At 50.4% G+C, this 18,487-nt stretch overlaps 1 protein-coding gene across 5 annotated transcripts; it reads left to right on the top strand.

Annotated features, from left to right (window-relative positions):
- The first annotated feature begins 1,944 nt into the window (after positions 1–1,944).
- PORCN (porcupine O-acyltransferase) lies at positions 1,945–17,871 on the top strand. Of its 5 annotated transcripts, XM_056128592.1 has the most exons (16): positions 2,004–2,161; positions 2,473–2,645; positions 2,810–2,982; positions 4,173–4,365; positions 4,701–4,744; positions 5,096–5,277; positions 5,358–5,488; positions 5,604–5,621; positions 7,017–7,031; positions 7,142–7,267; positions 7,434–7,534; positions 11,072–11,148; positions 11,236–11,299; positions 11,418–11,503; positions 12,446–12,556; positions 17,427–17,871. In XM_056128592.1, the coding sequence occupies exons 3-16, from the start codon at positions 2,847–2,849 to the stop codon at positions 17,526–17,528; spliced, it is 1,386 nt and encodes a 461-aa protein (XP_055984567.1). In that variant the 5' UTR covers positions 2,004–2,161; positions 2,473–2,645; positions 2,810–2,846; the 3' UTR covers positions 17,529–17,871. The 5 variants fall into 5 exon arrangements, with proteins under 5 accessions (XP_055984568.1, XP_055984569.1, XP_055984567.1 ...); XM_056128593.1 differs by lacking the exons at positions 2,473–2,645; positions 17,427–17,871 and adding an exon at positions 16,338–17,408 and having other exon boundaries at positions 1,945–2,161; XM_056128591.1 differs by lacking the exon at positions 2,473–2,645 and having other exon boundaries at positions 2,006–2,161.
- Positions 17,872–18,487: the final 616 nt, after the last annotated feature.

The raw sequence follows: 18,487 nt of genomic DNA, 5'->3' as shown, positions 1-18,487 counted from the left end.
GGGATTGGAACACATTTGCAAAGCTATGAGTTCAATTCTCATCACTGCTGGGAGGAGGGGCCCGCTGGCTGTAGGCCCTGTGGCCACTGTCCCCCAACCTTACCACCTCTGTGGGTGGCCCCCAAATTAGATATATACAAAAATAAGTATGTTATTGTTATGAGGCTTGACACTTTTCCTGGAATTTTTTTTGCCAACCCAAAGAGTGAGAAATGGAATCTCATTGTTGTAATTTGCATCTCTTTAATTACAGAGGAACCATGAAGAATGTCCCAGAAACCATAACCCCAAAAATGATGACAAAAGCTATAACATTTCAGACGTTGGAGTGCCCCCCTCCCTACTAAATTCCAGTGGTTTAAAAAAAAAAACCCTAACAACAAAACACCACACCTAGTAAACATGAAATGGTGTCTGATTGTTTTACTCTTGTATTTCCTTGATAACTAGTGGCAGGGTGCACCTTTCATTTATTACACATGCTGGTTATTTCAGGTGAATTCTCCTGTGAATTGTCTATACAGATCACTGTCCATTTTTGAGCACTGTTTGTACTTTTCTTATAGATTTGTTGATGTCCTTTCTATGTCTAAAATCTAGACACCAGTTCTTTGTCACAGAAATCAAAAGACTAGATGGAAACAAGTCTGTAAAGCTCAGGGTGACGCATTGGTTTTAAACGCCCACTCTTGCAACTCAGGAAAATATTTCTGGCATGTGCTGTGGGTCATTGTTGACTCAACTTGAGTATGTTAGACACCTGAAGGGAAAAAATTAGAATTCAGTCTAATTCTTAAAATGTATGATCTGTTGTCTGCTGTTAAGGAATTTGTTTTCATTCATCTAGCCCATGTAGTTATTCATTATCTATATATGCTCTGATGATGTTAAATTCTTTCCTTGGTAACAGGCAGATAATCACTTATGAGTTGAAACTCCATTGAACTTCACTTGAGCGTTTCCCCCCAAGAGTCAGACATTCCAGTTTTGCCATCGGTGTTTGCAAGCAAAGAACAGACGCTCTTCTGCTTAACAGAAAGGGTTACTGACGTGCATTGAGTAAGCATGTCTTGCCCTCACTATATTAGCAGGCGTTTATTTAATTAGAATCTATTTTCCTTAACCCTTCAGCTTACTGTGGGGTCCAGCCAGCTCGACCATGACTACCTTCTCCCTTCCACAACAGAGCCAAGCATTTAGTACGCTCTCAATCAATGCTCCTTCGGAAAATGGACAGAGCAGTCCCCAGTGACTGCACAGTGGAGGAGGCCGACAGCAAGTGCTGCATAAAATCCTTAGAGTGGGTGCAGATAACGCCTCATACAAGCCTTTGTTGGGGATGCTCTAAGTACTTTAGAAACGCGCCCCCACCCCCATCCGCGGGCTCTGTCCCAGTTTCCCGGCTCACAGGGAACGCGGACAAGTTGCTGCCGTCAACTTCAATTATAGGAGGTAATTAAGTAGGCAGATTAATTTTCAGCGAACATCCAAAGAGTCCCCAGAGGAAAAACAGGTAACGAAGTCGTGCTCCTAAGGGGACACTGCCAGTACAAATACCGCTCCTGGCGCCGGGAAAGGTTGCAATTTCCTTTCCTGCTCTCAACGAATGGGAAAGAGGGATAAGAGTGGATTTTCCCATCTGTGAAGCGGGAGCACCGCCATGCACAGTAACGTCAAGTGACGTGCGCAGGTGAGCAGTTTTAGGGGGGAGCCGGCTTTCCGTCCTCCCTCCCCCAACCTTTCCTAGTTCAACTCTCAGGGGCTAGGAATCTGGCAATTCGGACGTTTGCTGTTGGACAGCCAGACTTCCTGACGCGAACGTTCAGGGGCAGGGACATCAAGGAGACCGAAAGGTGCCAGAATGAAGAATCCGCCCGCTGCGGAGCTCCGGCGCCGCACTCCTCTCAACCTCGCGCTCCTCCTTCCCTCGATCCTCCCGCTCCCCTCCTCCTCCGACCCCGCCCCGATTCTGCCCTCTCATTGGCCAAGCCCGCCGGCCGGGCCTCCCCCCGGATTTAAAGGGCCCGCTCTCTGCGCCGCCTTGGGAACCGCAGCTGGTCCCGGCCTTGCGGCCTGCGGGGGAGGCTGCCCGGAGGAGGCGGTGACGGTGGCGGCGGCAGTGCGTCCCGGGCCCCCAGGACCGTGGCTTCCTTCCTGCCAGGTAGGTCTCCAGGAGTGCTCACGCGGCTCCCTTGCTCCCATCCTGAGCCGGCCTCCCAACGCGAATCTGCAGCGCGTGCCCCGGGCCCCCCTCTCCATCACCTTTCCGACTCCCCCGCCTGCTATGTCCCCTACCACCACCTCCACCTCCCTGCCGCCCCCGGGCATGGGTAGGGCTTTGTTGGCAGCTTCGAGAGACCGGGTGGGGGTGAGATGGGGTGTGCGGAGGATACAGGACACCCCCCACATCCGTACAAGGACAGATGCACACGGCCCCGAGTGTCACAGGATCTCCCTCTCTGCCCTCCACAGAGTGACTCTACCTTGGAAACCAGGGAGCCTCTCCCCCATTTGCTATAGGGGCCTATACACCATTCAATCACCACCGGACCGGACTGTTCACAGCAAACAAGAGACATTGGTCCTTCCTTCACCACAGGTCATGGGCTGTGTGTGTGCGCACCCAGGACACCCACATGCACACAGTTCGTGGCTCAATCTGTTGTGCCTGACACTTACATCCTCCCCGAACCCCCCAGTATCCTGTCTCTGCATGGGTTGGGCTGACCCACACTGAAATCTCAGTGCTCACGTCCATCCCTTGCCCTGTGGTCATCCCAGGCACCGTCTGTGTCCCCCACTTTGGCAGGTCTACCCATCTGTCCAACCATCCGTGGGGGTCCGCAATGGCTACCTTTAGCCGCCAGGAATTTTTCCAGCAACTGCTGCAGGGCTGTCTCCTGCCTACTGCCCAGCAGGGCCTTGACCAGATCTGGCTACTCCTTGTTATCTGCCTCGCCTGTCGTCTCCTCTGGAGGCTTGGTAAGTGCCTGCCGCACCATGTGCTCCCAGCACCAGGCCATATCACATTTGCCACGTTCCTCCATGCCAAGCCCCACCTTCTCCTGCCACGTCTTGCCAGGCCAAGCCAGGCTCCAACACGTCCTGCCACCACATGCCTCCAAGCCAAGCGCCATTCCACCACGTCCAGCAGCCCATGCCACCCCGGCCAAACCACATCCTGCCAATGCCAAACTCTGCCTTTCTGTGTTCCTGGGCTCTGGGATTGTGTGGAAGGCTGAGGTTCCCGGATCTTGGAGTTCTGAAAAGGTCGCTATCCTAAGGTGGTAAGATTCTGAAATGCCAATGCCACAGGATTATGGAATCCCACAGTACTCCCCTCCCCCACCTCAGTGACAGGGCTTGAGAATTCTGACATCTGAGGCTTCCCAAATGTTGCCATTTGGTGCTGGGGATGGAGCTTAGTGGTAGAAAACTTGCCGTACACTTGCGAGGCTCTGAGGTCGTTCCCTGGCACTGTCTAAAGCCTTTATTTTGAATTTGGAGGACCTGATGAGAATCTCAGACTTGAGAATTCTAGAATGTTTTCCCATTGGTAAATAGCCCAATGATAAGGCATCCTAAAATTCCTAGAGGGTGCTAAGATTTCTGCACACCAAAACCCAAAAGGTTCAGCACTTCCTTGTTCTTTGCTTCAAAATGGCTCTTTTGATGTTTTCCCAGGTTTATCATTTTGAAATATTCCCACGTAACCAAAAAGTTGCAAGAATGGTACAAGGAACATGCATATATGCAGTCAAGATTTTGCCACGCTAAATTTAGTCATCTCTCACTCCCCATCTTTTTCTGAGTCCCTCGAATCACCTGCTGACATCATGACATTTCACTCCCAATCCTTCAGTGTGTACCCCCCCAAACAAGGACATTTTTCTCTGCCACTACAACCTCAGCCATCAGTGTCCCCGGAAATTGAATTTGGATATAATATCCAACAGAAATCGATAGGCATATTTTCTCTAAGGCTCCACAAATGCCCTTCGGAGACCTCTCTTTGCTTTCCACCCAGCCCTGTCATCTCTCCTGCTACAGCCCTACCACCATCCATCCTCAGAGCTTTGACCCAGACTGTATCCTTGGCCTAAGGGATCCTTCCTTTCTACCAACCCACCCAAACTTCCCCTGTGGTTTCCTCTCTCTCTTTCTCACCCAAGGGTTACCCTCCTACTTGAAGCACGCAAGCACCGTGGCCGGCGGGTTCTTCAGCCTCTACCACTTCTTCCAACTGCACATGGTTTGGGTCGTGCTGCTCAGCCTCTTGTGCTACCTCGTGCTGTTCCTCTGCCGACATTCCTCCCATCGGGGCGTGTTCCTCTCCGTCACCATCCTCATCTACCTGCTTATGGGGTATGGATGATTTCCCCGGGCTGTGTATGGGCAGAAGGCTGGGTGGCCCTCCTCCTCCAGGGGCTGTCCAGGGTGGGGATGGGGATGGTGGGGCGGCTCGGAGACTTGGTTGGTATTTTTCCCTTTAAAGGCTGTTACAGTATAGGTTGGGCTTGGGCTCCCCCTGGAGGAGGGAGTCTTGGAGAATAGATTCCTCCTAAAGGTTATGCGGCACCGGGAAACTCTAGCCTTCTCTGCACCTGGGTTGCTATTCCTGCCCTCTCAGTCCCCCTACCCCCATGGTCTCGGAAACCGTGGTGGTCAAGGGGGCCAAGACCACCCCCTTTTTTCCTCAGTGAGATGCACATGGTGGACACCGTGACATGGCACAAGATGAGAGGTAGGCAGCCCTGGCCCTTGTACCTGCCCCCACTTCTTCTAACTGCCTTCACCAGCTTTTCCTTCCACACTTTCCTCCCTCATCGGCCTACCCCACTGGGCCTCAGACTCCCCTGGTATCTGTGTCTTTCTCTACCATGCCTTTCCCCTGGGTCCATCTGGCCTCTCTCGTGTACATACCTGGCTCTCAGAAGTAAAGGGCGTCTGCTTGGCCTGGGCCGGTCTGTCCGTCTGGCTCTTGGCCTCCCTGTCCACCCCATCCTCTGCTTGTCCACCTCTCACCTGGTACTCCCCACCCCTCCATGCTGATCGACTCTCTGCCCGTGCACATGACCATGGGCACCACACATAGGGGCCCAGATGATCGTGGCCATGAAGGCGGTGTCTCTGGGCTTCGACCTGGACCGGGGCGAGGTGGGTGCTGTGCCCTCGCCCGTGGAGTTCATGGGCTACCTCTACTTCGTGGGCACCATCGTCTTTGGGCCCTGGATATCCTTCCACAGCTACCTACAGGCTGTCCAAGGCCGCCCGCTGGTGAGGTCCTGGGTGGACAGGTGGGCAGGGACTGTGGGAACCACCACGGGGCATTGCTCACGGAGCCTTGATCCCTACAGAGCCGCCAATGGCTGCAGAAGGTGGCCCGGAGCCTGGCGCTGGCCCTGCTGTGCCTTGTGCTGTCCACCTGTGTGGGCCCTTACCTCTTCCCGTACTTCATCCCCCTCGATGGTGACCGCCTCCTTCGCAAGTGAGCACAGCTTTCGAGGCCTCTGCCCAGCAGTGAGGGGGTCGGGTAGGGACCTGGGGTCTTACCAGCTCTGAGCCTGTCTCTTAATGCTTCTGTCTGTCTTCTGTTACTACAGCAAGAAACGCAAAGCCAGGTAAATGAGGGCAGGTGCTGTGAGTGAGCTGGGCTGATGGTGGGGTGGGAGGGCAGGAAGGGAGGAGAGGGGCTTGGGGGTGCAGTCGGTGACCGATTGGATGTTGGCATCTGTGTCCCCATTTACCCACTCCCCCACCCAGCTCAAAAGAGAGTGGGCTGTCTTCTGTGTGTTTGACCGAGCGCTGGGACTCGGTGTCACAGACTGTGTGGCTGTCCATCTGTTCCGCGGTTTGGCTGCTAGAAACGGGCTATGTGACTGCAGCAGGGATGGACAGGTGTGTATGTTTGGCGGTGCGGAGCTGATCTGTCTCTGGGCCTCGGGTTAGCAGCACCGTCCTTGTGGTTTGCTGAGCAGCCATTGACTTCCCATGTGGGAATGGCATTCTGGCTGGCTTGTCCCTTTGTCACAATGGGGTGTGTGGCTGTCATCAGAGAGAGGTCTGGCCTGTGGATAATTTGGGCTGGAAGTCAGGCAGACCGGAGGCTGTGTGTGCGTGTCTACAATCCATTCTGCTCTCTGACTGTGTGGTATGGAGCCAACAGGTCGTCCCTCTCTGCAGGACTGACCAGTGGGGGGGGCGGTCAGGGGGGGAACACTACCAAATATTTGGCAGCCAGAGAGGTAGGGCGGCGGGGATGTGCTTGCCTTGCATGCAAGCGACCTGGGTTCCATCGCTGGCACCTTCCTGAGCACTGAGCACAGATGTGGGCGCAAACTCCCACAAACCCCAAAATGTCACCCTGCTGCTTCATTATGTCACCCCTTCCTCACCCCCTGGCTGCTGATTCTAGCATATGCTGAATGAGGCTCCACAAGGTCAGGTGACTTCCTCAGTGTCACCCCAGTAAGCAGTTAGGCAGTCACCCCAGGTTTGCTTCCAGAATATCTGCCTTGCCCAGTGCAGGACACTGCCTGTTTGGGATCAGACATAGTGATTCCTTTGCAGCATATACTGGGGGGAAGTCACAGCAGGGTGCTGAGCTCTGTACCTAATTGCAAGGAGGATTTCTGTCCATCTCTGGTCACTGGGTGAAATTAGAGACGGGGCATTTGGCCACTAGGACTTATGTCTGCTCCCCACCCCTGTAGCTGGAGCAGGCACAGGGCTATGAGGCAGGGTCGCTGGCCATGGGAGGGTCTGGCTGTCCCACCAAGTGAGGCATCAAGTGAGGCTGCAGGAGCACGGCCTATTATCGGGCTGCTCCTACATCACTTGAGCCACATGCCACTAAACCAACAGTATATGTAAGTGTGTGAGTATCACAGCCCACCAATTTGTACCAACACATTTCTGTCTGTCTTGTCTACGAACCACTCGGGCCAGCCTCCAGGGTCTCTCTGACTCTCTTTCTTTTCTTCTCTGCTGCCTTCCTGACCCCTTGGGGGCCCTAGGGGCGCCATGGTAAGGTAAGTTCACAGAGAGGGGCTGGCGATACTGAGGCATGGTGGGCTGTTAGGTTGTGCTGAACCTGATGCCTACCTCCCCCTCCCCACCCCCTTCGTTCCTCTCTCCCCAGGTGGCTGCGAGCCTACGAGAGTGCGGTCTCCTTCCACTTCAGCAACTATTTCGTGGGCTTTTTGTCTGAGGCCACAGCCACGTTGGCAGGGGCCGGCTTCACCGAGGAAAAGGATCACCTGGAATGGTGGGAGGGCCAGTGTGGGGGTCCTACTGTTAAGGGTTGCTTCTGGGAAGAGCTACAGGGAGGAGGACAGGTGCTCCTGGGGGAGGGAGGAGGCCAGAGAAAAGTGTAGGGCTCAGATGGGTTGGGGGAGATCCCAAATCAATGTGTCCATCTCTTCTGCCCACAGGGATCTGACTGTGTCCAAGCCCTTGAATGTGGAGTTGCCCCGGTCCATGGTGGAAGTGGTCACCAGCTGGAACCTGCCCATGTCTTACTGGCTAAATAATTGTGAGTCACTGAGCCAGCACTCACAGAGAGCAGAGAGTCCTTTACCCAACCCCATCATGTCATACAGCAGCATCTGCTCAGTACTTGGTTCTGAGTGCTACAGGGACCAAACATTCCACATCCCTGCCCTTATGCTATCATTGTTTTCTTTGGGGGGGGGGTGTAAGGGTTGGGTCACACCCAGTGGTGTTCAAGGCTTACTACTGGTTCAGTGCTCAGGGATCACTTCACTTCTGGTGGCTCAGGGGACCATATGAGGTGCTGAGGATTGACCCCCAAGTCAACTACATGTAAATAAAATGCCCTACTCACTGTACTATCACTCCAGTTACATGGGATCATTTTTGGTGGGGCTCTAAGGACCATATACATACAGTGTTGGGGATGGAACCTGGGTAAGCCACACACAAGGCAACAGCTTTTTTCTGTGTATTATCGGCTCCTTCCCTGTCGTTAGGAAGTTGCCATTTTTATTTGGGGAGCAGATCATAAATAAGAGAGAAAATACAGGTGAGTTCAGACGGGGGACTAGAGGGAGAGGAGAGCAGGTTTGGCACTTGCCTTACATGAGATCGACCTGGGTTTGATCCTGGACACCACTTAGAGTCCCTTGAGCCCCACTAGAAGAGATCCCTGAGCACAGATCCAGGAGCAAATCCTGAGCATCGCTGAATGTGGCCCAAAAACCAAAACAAAGAAAAAAGAGTTCAGGTGGTCACAAGTGCTCTGGTAATAATAATCAAGAAAGAAAACAGGTAAAAATGAAAGTGTTAGCAGGCCTGGAGTGGGAGGAAGAGATTGGACTTTTTTTTTTCTTTTTGGGTCACACCTGGAGATGCTCAGGGGTTACTCCTGGCTCTGCACTCAGGAATTACTCCTGGCAGTACTCAGGGGACCATATGGGATGCTGGGGATCGAACCCGGGTCGGCTGCGTGAAAGGCAAACGCCCTACCCGCTGTGCTCTTGCTCCAGCCCCTGACTCCTTATTTTAAATAAGTTAACCAGAGCAAGTCTCATTAGGGAGGAAACTTTTGAATTAAGACCTGAGGAGTGTGAGGCATTAAGCAATGTAATAAGCGAGGGAGGAGTGTGAATGATGAAGTAATCAGCCAGTGCAAAGGCCCTTAGATGTATGTGGCCTCTTTCATTGGCAGAACAGCAAGAAGAACAGTGAGGCAGGAGCACAGTGAATGAGGGGGAGCACAGATAGGCAGTGAGGTGTGAAGCTGAAGAGATGACAGAGGTCTGTCCTTGTAAGATCATAGAGAGGATTGACTTTGTTCTTTTGGGGGGTGGACTCCCAAGGAGTTTTCAGGAGGGGTTTGTGTTCACTCCCAGAGATCTTCAGCAAACCTAATGGACCTAAAGGTTCACTGCTCAGGCTCAACAGTACTAGATGCCACCAGGGTCAACCCAGCAGTGTTCATCGACCTCCAGGGCCATGCCCAGTGGTATGTGGGGGGAGCCACAGTGTCCAGGCATGCAAAACATGTGCTATATAACTCAAACTTAGTGTTGGTGCAGAGAGAGCATGAGGAGAGAGCAATGCTGTGTGGCTCTGGTAACCAGCACTATAGGCCAGGCCCAGCCCTTAGGCCCACACCGCTGCACTAAATACTTCCAGGATTGATCCCCAGTCCCAGACACTGCTGGGGAGACCCCTAAACATATTTGGATTTTTTGGGGGACAGCACCCTTGCAGTGCTCAGGGGTTACTCCTGGTTTTGCTCTTAGGAATGAATGCTGGCAGGGTTCAAGGACCACATTGAATACCAGAGATCAAAGCCAAGGTCTGCCGCATGCAAGGCAAATGCCCTACCCGCTGTAATATCTCTCCATTTCCCTATACTTTTTCAAAATTTTTTTCTAAAACAGGGTTGAATGGGGGCCAATGTGATAGTATATTGGCAGGGCATTTGCCTTGCATAGGGCTGGCCCCAGAACCTGATATGGTCCCTTGAGCCCTGCCAGGAGTGATCCCTAAGCACCGAGCCAGGATTAAGCCTTGAGTACCAACTTATGTGCTGTACCCCACTAAAAAGTGAGCAGGGGCTATAGATGCTAAAAGGGCTGAAGCAAATACTTAGTATTTGAGTGCCCCAGGTTTGATCCCCAAGCCATACTCTCTCCCAAGCAGTGTTGCCCAGGATAGTCTCTGAGCACAACTGCTGAGTGTAGCCCCAAATTAAACTATAATATTTTTGGTTTTGGGTCACACCCAGAAGTTTTCAGGGCTTACTATTGGCTCTGTATTCAGGGATCACTCCTGACAGGGCTCAGGGGACCATACAGGGTACCAGGGATTAGACCTAGGTTGGCCACATGCAAGGTAAGCTCTACCCTCAGTACTATCACTCCAGCCCCAAATCACCGTCACTGTCACTGTCCTCCCATTGTTCATCGATTTGCTTGAGCGGGCCCAGTAACATCTCCATTGGAGACTTTGTTGTTACTGTGTTTGGCATATCGAATTCATCACGGGTAGCTTGCCAGGCTCTGCCATGCAGGCGAGATACTCTCGGTAGCTTGCCGGGCTCTCCGAGAGGGGCGGAGGAATCGAACTCGGGTCGGCCATGTTGTCTGCATGCAAGGAAAATACCCTACTGCTGTGCTATCACTCCAGCCCCCCAGCCCCAAATAGTTTTTATAATTTTTATTTAGAACCATAGTTAATAAAGTTATTGATAGTTGAGTTTTAGATCTACTATGTTCCAGCACCAATCACACCACCAGTATCAGCTTCCCTCCACCAGTTTCCCCAGATTTTCTTTTTTTTTCAGTTATTTTTAATTTATTTGTTTTTTATTTATTTATTTTTATTAGTGAAACACCATGAGGTACAGTTATAGACTCACAAATTTTTGTGCTTGGGTTTCAGTTATACAATGATCAAGTACCCATCCCTCCACCAGTGCCCATCCTCCACCACCACGGGTCCCAGCATCCCCCCCACCCCCCATCCCCCCGTCCCACCCTGCCTCTGTGGCAGGGTATTCCCCCTTGTTCTCTCTCTCTTCTTTTGGGTACTGTGTTTTGCAAGAGAGGCATTGAGTGGCAATCATGTTTGGTCTATAGACTACTTTTAGCATGCTTCTCCCACCCTTCCCCAGATTTTCTTCCAGACCCCACACCCCAGCCTGCCTCTTTAACAGGCTAAATAAAAATAAGATTTGAAAAAACTCAGGCTTGGCTGGAGAGATAGAACAGTGGGTAGAGCACTTGCCTTGCATGGGGCCAACCTGGGTTTGATCCCTGACACCACTTATGGTCTCCAAGCTTGACCAAGAGTGATTCTTGAATGCAGAGCCCAGAGAAGTAAGTCCTGAGTACCACCAGGTAAGGCCCCAAACGCAAAGCAATAATCATTATCAATCAAAGGAGCTACATTTCAGATATGTGATATATCCCAAAGCCACCATAAAGACTTTATCCCTGAGGCTTCCAACAGGCTCGGGGATTGTCTTCCCTCTGTACTCAGGGCCCCCAGAAGGCAGGGGATTCTCAGGAGACTCTTGACCTCCATCTCCTTCCTCCAGATGTTTTCAAGAATGCTCTCCGCCTGGGAACATTCTCTGCTGTGCTGGTCACCTATGCGGCCAGCGCCCTCCTGCACGTGAGTAAAGTCAAGTGGGATCAGGGTGGAATCGGGGCAAGGGTGACAGGGCCCCCACCTTCACATACTCATCCCTGCATCTCCCAGGGTTTCAGTTTCCATCTGGCGGCAGTGCTGCTATCCCTGGCGTTCATCACATATGTGGAGCATGGTGAGTGCAGAGCTGGGCCCAGCAGACTGGATGGAAGGCTGCTAGGGAGGTGGGAAGATTGGCACTGCCATTCCCTAAGGCTAACCTGACCCTATTTCTCCCCTTCCCCCTGCCCCAGTCCTTCGGAAGCGCCTGGCTCGGATCCTCAGTGCCTGCGTCTTGTCAAAACGATGCCCACCAGACTGTTTGCACCAGCATCGTTTGGTGAGGAATCAGCCTTGGCAGCCTGGTGTGCCCCATTACTTTCCCTCACAGAAGGCATTTCTGTCTCCATCTTAGGTCTACTCCAGGGTGCCTGGCTTCTTCTTCTGGTGCTCGGACTAGCTCCCTAAACACACCTTGAGTCACTGGCATCCGTTTCTCTAACATTTATCCAGCGCCTGCTGCATACTCTCCTGGCACTCATCTCCCACCTCCCATTGCCAGTGAACACTTATTAAGCACCTGTGGGTACAAGGCACTGTGAACCAAACTGGACAAAATGCCTTTGGGAACAAACATTTCAATAAGGGAGGCAGAATATTCAAAGCATCAGAAGTCCATCAAGCACAATAGCTTGGTAGCCTATAATTAACTCAAATGGGAAAAATATGTAAGGAAGGCCTAGAAACTGCCAAGGTGAAAGGTTTGCATCTTACCTTAGAGAGGTGCCTTAAGGTCTTTAGCCTAAATGTGGAGGGGCGAAAGGAGCAACGTGTGTCAAGATGCTTCATGCAGAGAGGCCCAGGGGTTGCTGAGAAATCCCAAAGTGGTGTGGCTTGAGCAGAGTGCACGGAGAGAGAAGGTGGGAGGAATGGGCCCCTGGGGTGCTTCCGTGCGTGTGTTTGCATTCAGCTCTTGATAAGAAGTCTGGACAACTTCAGATTTCTCTCCTGCCCTACCACCCATGCTTCTGACCATCATTCCACCTTCTCTGTCTGAATACTGTGGTCTTCCCCCAAACCTGATGCCCTTATGCTAACAGTACCTTAACAGTATCCTCATCCTTGGGTACCCCTTGAGCTCCCAGAGGAGCTCCCTACCCCAGGTGATGCCTGGGACATCATCCTTCTTGGGACCCATTGGGCCTGGAGCATCTCTCCTGGGCTCCCCTACCCAGGTAGGGTGAAGTACAAGTCCAGGTGCCAAGCCCTCTGTCCCCCACAGGGCCTTGGGGTGCGAACCTTAAACCTGCTCTTTGGGGCCCTAGCCATCTTCCACCTGGCCTACCTGGGTTCCCTGTTCGATGTCGATGTGGACGACACCACAGAGGAGCAGGTGAGGTGGGGCCCTGGGGTAGGGGTGACCCAGGGATGTTGCTACTAGCTCCTGGGAACCATGCAGGCCTGGGTGGGAGGCTGAGGCAGGAGGGCCTGTGCTGCATGTCTCTAGCTTATGCACTCAGACCTCCTCGGTTCCATCAGGCCTCTGCTTGATTCCCACTGTTGGGGTGGTGTGAAAAATATGTGAAATTAACTTACAAACTTTATTTTGTAGACACGGAGTACCAAACCCAGTTTTTACTTTGGGTAAACCCAGCATTGCTCAATGGGCTATTCCTGACTCAGTGCTTAGGAGTGACCCCTGGTGGTTCTGGGGAAGGAGGGAATCATCCCATGTGGTGTCAAAGATCAAACAAGGCAAATGCCTTCTTCACCTCTATATTAGCTCTCTGTTCCCTGGGATTTTTGCTTTTTGGAGGGTAGGGGTTGGATTTGGGCCACACCCAGCAGTCTCACTTGGCAGGGCTCAGGGTACCTTATAGGGTTCCAGAGATGGAACCCAGGTTGGCCATATGCAAGGCAAGCACCCTGTCCATTGTACTATCTCTCCAGCCCTGGTCCCTAGGTTTTATTTTTTGTTTGTTTGTTTATGGTTTTTGGATCACACTCTACAATGCTCAGGACTTACTCCTGCTGAACTCAGGAATTATTTCTAGCAGGGCTCAAGGGACAATATGGGATGCTGGGGATTGAACCCAGGTCCATGTGCAAGGCAAGCACCTTACCCACTTTACTATCTATCCAGCCCCATATTTAAATATTTTTTAATTATTTCTTTGTTTAGGATTGGCTAGATTTTTTTCCTAATTAAAATTTGAGCTATTTGGGGGCTCACACCCTGCATTGCTTAGGGGGACCTTCTGTTATACTGCTCAGGGGTCCTTCCTGTGTATGCTATGGAGACCATGTGGTACTGTGGTTTAAGCCTGTGCCTCCTTCATGCAAAGCTTTCAGAGAACCCTTTTAACTTTCTTCCTAGACCTTATTTAATTTTTGGTGGGAGAAATCATACTCAGCGGTGCTTAGGACTTAACTCCTGGTTCTGAACTCAGGGATCATTCCTGGCTTGAGTACCACATAGGGTGCCAGAGAGTAAACCTAGGTCGGCGACATGCAAAGCAAGCACCCTAGCCATTGTGTTATCACTCCAGCCTCAAAATTTTTTAAATTATTTTTGTGGAAGTAGGAGAGATAGTACAGGGGTTAAGGAGGTGTTTGCCTTGCATATGGCCAACCCTGGTTCAATCCCCTGCACTGCATTTGGTTCCCCAAGTACTTCCAGGAGTAAATAACTGCGGAGCACAGCACCCTGAGTGGCCTCTGCAAAAATTATGTTTGTGATGTTGCTCAAAGGCATATGATACTAGGAATCCACCTCAGGAACCACATCCCACCTCACACTATCCTAAAATTTTTAAACAATTTATTGTGACCAGGAAAATATTTCAAAGGGCTGAAGTTCATGCTTTGCATGCTGGAGCCCCAGGTTCAATTCCCAGTCCCAACCGGTTCTCCAAGCACTGCTGGGCATGACCCTGAGCACAGAGTCAGAAGTAACACCTGGACACGCCAGATGTTCCCCCTCCCCAAAAAAGCACCTTATTTTTACTCAGAATTAATGTGCAAACTCTGTGTTCTACTTCAAAAATGCATAATTGGGGGGCAGGGGCTGGAGCAATAGCACAACAGGTAGGGTCCTTGCCTGGCACACAGCCGATCTGGGTTCAATCCCCGGCATCCCTTATGGTTCCCCAAGCCCCGCAAGAGTGATTCCTGAGTGCAGAGCCAGGAATAACACCTGAGCCTGAGCACCACTGGTGTGGCCCAAAAAACCAGGAACACAAACCCAAAAAAGAACAACAATCCATAACCGGGGGTAGAAGATCCAGGAGATGAATTTTAGAATTATATACTATTTTTATTCATGCACAGCATGCACACTTCACTGCTTTTTAAATGTAAAAATGCTCTTTATTCATAAAGTTTTTGTTGGAGCTGAAGAGATAGTACAATGGGTAGGGCACTTGCCTTGCATATGGCTAACCCAGGTCCAATCCCTGGCACCCCATATAGTGCTCTGAGCCCACCAATAATGATCCCTGTGTGCAGAGCCAGGAGTAAACCCAGAACACTTCCAGGTGTGTTCAGAAAACAAAAATTTTTGACCTTCATTTCTTTTAGTTAGACTTTCCCCCCTCTTTCCAGCTACAACTATTGTACTTGGAGGCTATTCCTAAAAGTGCTCTGCTAGGAATCAAACCAATGGTTCCTGCAGACAAAGTCTCTTTTTAAGTTCAATTTTTGTCTGTTTATTTTACTCCCGCACCACCTTGTACTCTGAGGCTACCCTGGTTATGTGCTCAAGGGTCACTCCTGGAGGCACTTGGAAGACCACGTGATACCAGGGATTGAACTCAGGCTTCCCACATGCAAAACACTTAGTCCATTAAAGTAACTCTCCACACTTTTATTTTATTTTATTTTCAACTTTTTGGGTCACATCAGGCAATGCTCAGGGGTTGGGTTACTCCTGGCTATACACTCAGGAATCACTCCTAGAGCAGCCCAGAGGACCATATGGGATGCTGGGGATCTAACTCTGGTCAAGCTTGTGCAAAGCAGGCACCCTATTCACTGTACTATTGCTCCGACCCATCTCGACATCTTTAATTTTACTTTTTTTGATAGGAGAAGCCACCCTGTAGTGCTCAGGGCTTACTCCTGGCTCTGTGTTCAGGGATCATTCCTGGCAGGGCATGGGGAACCACATGGGGTGCTAGGGATCCAACTCAGTATGGCCACATGCAAGGCGAGCACCCTACCCACTGTATTATTTCTCCAGCCCCTAATTTAAACTCTTAGTTAAAATAAAAAATGTATTGGGCTGAGGAGATAGCTTAAATGGGTGAGGTGAATGTCTTGCATGTTCAAGGCCCTAGGTTCAATCTTTAGCACCATATGGCCCTCAAGCACTGTCAGAGAGTGACCCTCATGGCTCCCAACGTAGCGGGCCAACCATCTGTCAAACCCTAGGCTGCACTGCTCAGCTAAGTAGCATTGGAGTGACCTCCAGCCCCAATGTACTACTGGGGAGTTCCTCCTCCCCCCCCCAAAAAAAAAATAAAAATGTATCTGATATATGTGTCTGTGTGGTTTGGGGGCCACACCTAGTGGTGTTCAGGCTTACTCCTGGTTCTGTGCTCAGGGATCACTCCTTGTGGTCCTCGGGGGACCAAATGTAATGCCAGGGATTGAACCCAGGTCAGCCATATGCAAGGCAAGCACCTTTACCTGCTGTACTATCTCTCCAGCTCCTAGTTTTGTCTTAAAATAATTTTTAATTCTTGCTCAGTGAGCATGTGAAATCTGAGTTTTTCTTCTTTTTAAATAGCTTTTTAAAATGCATTAAATAACTAATGCATCTCACATAATTTCAAAACCGAACAGTATTCCAAATATTCACTGGAAGTTCTTATTGCTACCATCTCTCCCCTGCACTTTAAAGGTAACCACCTTTATTCATTCTTTAAAAATACCCTCCCTGGGGCTGAAGAGATAATACAAGGGTTAAAGTGTTTGCCTTGCAGGCAGACAACCCTGGTTCACTCCTCAGTACTGCATGATCCGCCTGAACACCATAAGAAGTAGCCCCTGAGCACTGCTGGGTGTGGGTCAAAACTCCTCCTCCCCAAAAAATCCTTCCAAAAGTTAAGCCTGACAAGCAAATATAAAAATGCATTTTAATTCCTTTACCCTGGGTTTTTTTTTTCTTTCAGTTTTTTGGCCACACCCGGTGATACTCAGGGGGTTACTCCTGGCTCTACATTCAGGAATCACTCCTGGCAGTGCTCAGGGGACCACATGGGATGCCGGGGATCGAACCTGGCAAGGCGTGCAAGGCAAGCGCCTTACCCTCTGTACTATCTCTCCGTCCCCTGACCTTGGGTATTTTTTTTCTTTTCTTGCCTTTGATGCAGCAGTGTTCATTGGTTCTTCCTGGCTCAGGGCTTGGGGGTCATTTCCTGTGGTGCTCAGGGAACCATGTGGTACCAAGGATCGAACCCAGGGCTCCTGCATGCAAAGCCTGCGCTGAACCTGTTATGTTGTCTCCCTGCCCCCCTTACCCTGGTTTTTACCTTAACACATGAACCAAATGCTTCTGCATGTTGCTTTTTTCCATAATAATTCTTGAAAATCTTCCCCATCATTCTCAGTGTCGTCATTCATTTTTTCCACCATGAGGATATGACACTATCATTTGTTCTTTATGGGATCTGTGGGCAGCTCAGTTATTTCCAGTACTTTGTTACTATATATGCTGCTGCCCCAAGTAATACCCTCCTGTAGGGTCACATGGGTTGTAGACAGAACTGTAGGATCTAGGCTGACAGTCACAATGCAGAAAATACCTTTTTGCCTTCCCACCAGCAATGCGCATTACCCCACCCAGAGAGTGCCTCTCAGACTTCTGGATATTATTTGCCATCATAATAGGAGTAAGACTATAAGTGAGGCTGACAATCTTTTCATACATTTAAGAGCTCTTCATTTTTCCCTTTACTGAGAATGGCCTATTCACTTCCTTGGCCATTTTTTGTTTTAAAAATATCTGTGTCTAGGAGCTCTTTAAGGGACAATACAGGTCAGAAAATCAGATGACCTTATCTTATTTTGTTAAGGATATTTCAAGAAGAAAACACCAAAAGGGGCAGCATAGGGGATTAATATTCACTTACAATACCAGAGTTCTTTGTGGCTCCACCTAGAACTATGAGTCATAGCAATACCTTCGAACAAAGGATGGATTTTCCCAAGACCTGCTTTGTTCTTGCTGAGCAGGACTGTCAACTCTTTCTCTCCCACAGGGCTACGGCATGGCATACACTGTCCACAAGTGGTCAGAGCTCAGCTGGGCCAGTCACTGGGTCACTTTTGGATGTTGGATCTTCTACCGTCTCATAGGCTGAGACACCTCTGTGCACCTTCAGAGCTCCCTCAAGACCCCTTCTCAGGGAGCCAACTCTGATGGGGGATGAGGGAAGGCCCTCTAACTCTTGATCCCTCAACATCCTTGATCTCCTGAACATCCCTCTACACACATGCACACACACGCACACACATTTCCATGCCTGTCAATCCCCACCCCCACCACAAGGCGGGAAGGGGGGTGGTCCCTGCTGGAGCATAGGAATAAGGATAGGGGATGCTTGGGGAAGCAGAGAGGGGGAGATCCAGGGCCTCCCCCCACCTTCCTTCTCCCTTTTTATATTCAGTTTGTTATTGTCAAATAAAAGTAGGAAATACACAAAAGGCTCTTTCTTCACTGCTCAGTGGCGAATAGAAATGAGTGAGGAAGGAGGCACAGCATGTATAAGGGTTTAGAAGCTGGAAACCATGAAGAGGGAGCAGGTTGAGACTTGTTCATGGTTCATTTATGATTGTTCATGATGAGATGGCAAATTCAAGGACACAGCATCGCTTGATTTGAGTGGGGACATGGCAGACTGGAAAGTTGGATGTGGAGAAGGTCTGGTATTAATTGGCCAGAAAAAGCAGGGATGCTTTCTAATAGATTACTCTGACCTGGGCAAAGTGAAGAGAAAGTGAAACAAATGGAAAGTTGGACAGAGGTTGTGGGTTCGAATTTTCCGGGGTCTGGGGTGGGTCCTGGCTCTGACTGACTGCTCTGTCTGGGTGCCCATTGGCTCAAGACTAAAGGATTCTGATTGTCTCTAGAGTTGGCACGGGTAGAGAGGTGAGGATTATTGCTGCTAAAATCAAGGTGCTCTGAAGGCTGAGGGAATGATAAAATGTGGGCTGTCTCGTTTTCTTGCCCATAACTCAGGATTGAGGGTTGATCCAGGAAATGATAGATGGCTCGCCTAGAAATCTAGGGCAAAGGTGAGGGGACACTCTCCGGTGTGCC

The sequence above is a fragment of the Sorex fumeus genome, unplaced genomic scaffold (assembly GCF_029834395.1).
Source record: "Sorex fumeus unplaced genomic scaffold, SorFum_2.1 ptg000065l, whole genome shotgun sequence".
NCBI classification, from domain to species: Eukaryota; Metazoa; Chordata; class Mammalia; order Eulipotyphla; family Soricidae; genus Sorex; species Sorex fumeus.
Note: the sequence above shows the minus strand (reverse complement) of the source record. Positions and strands in the feature narration are given on the sequence as shown.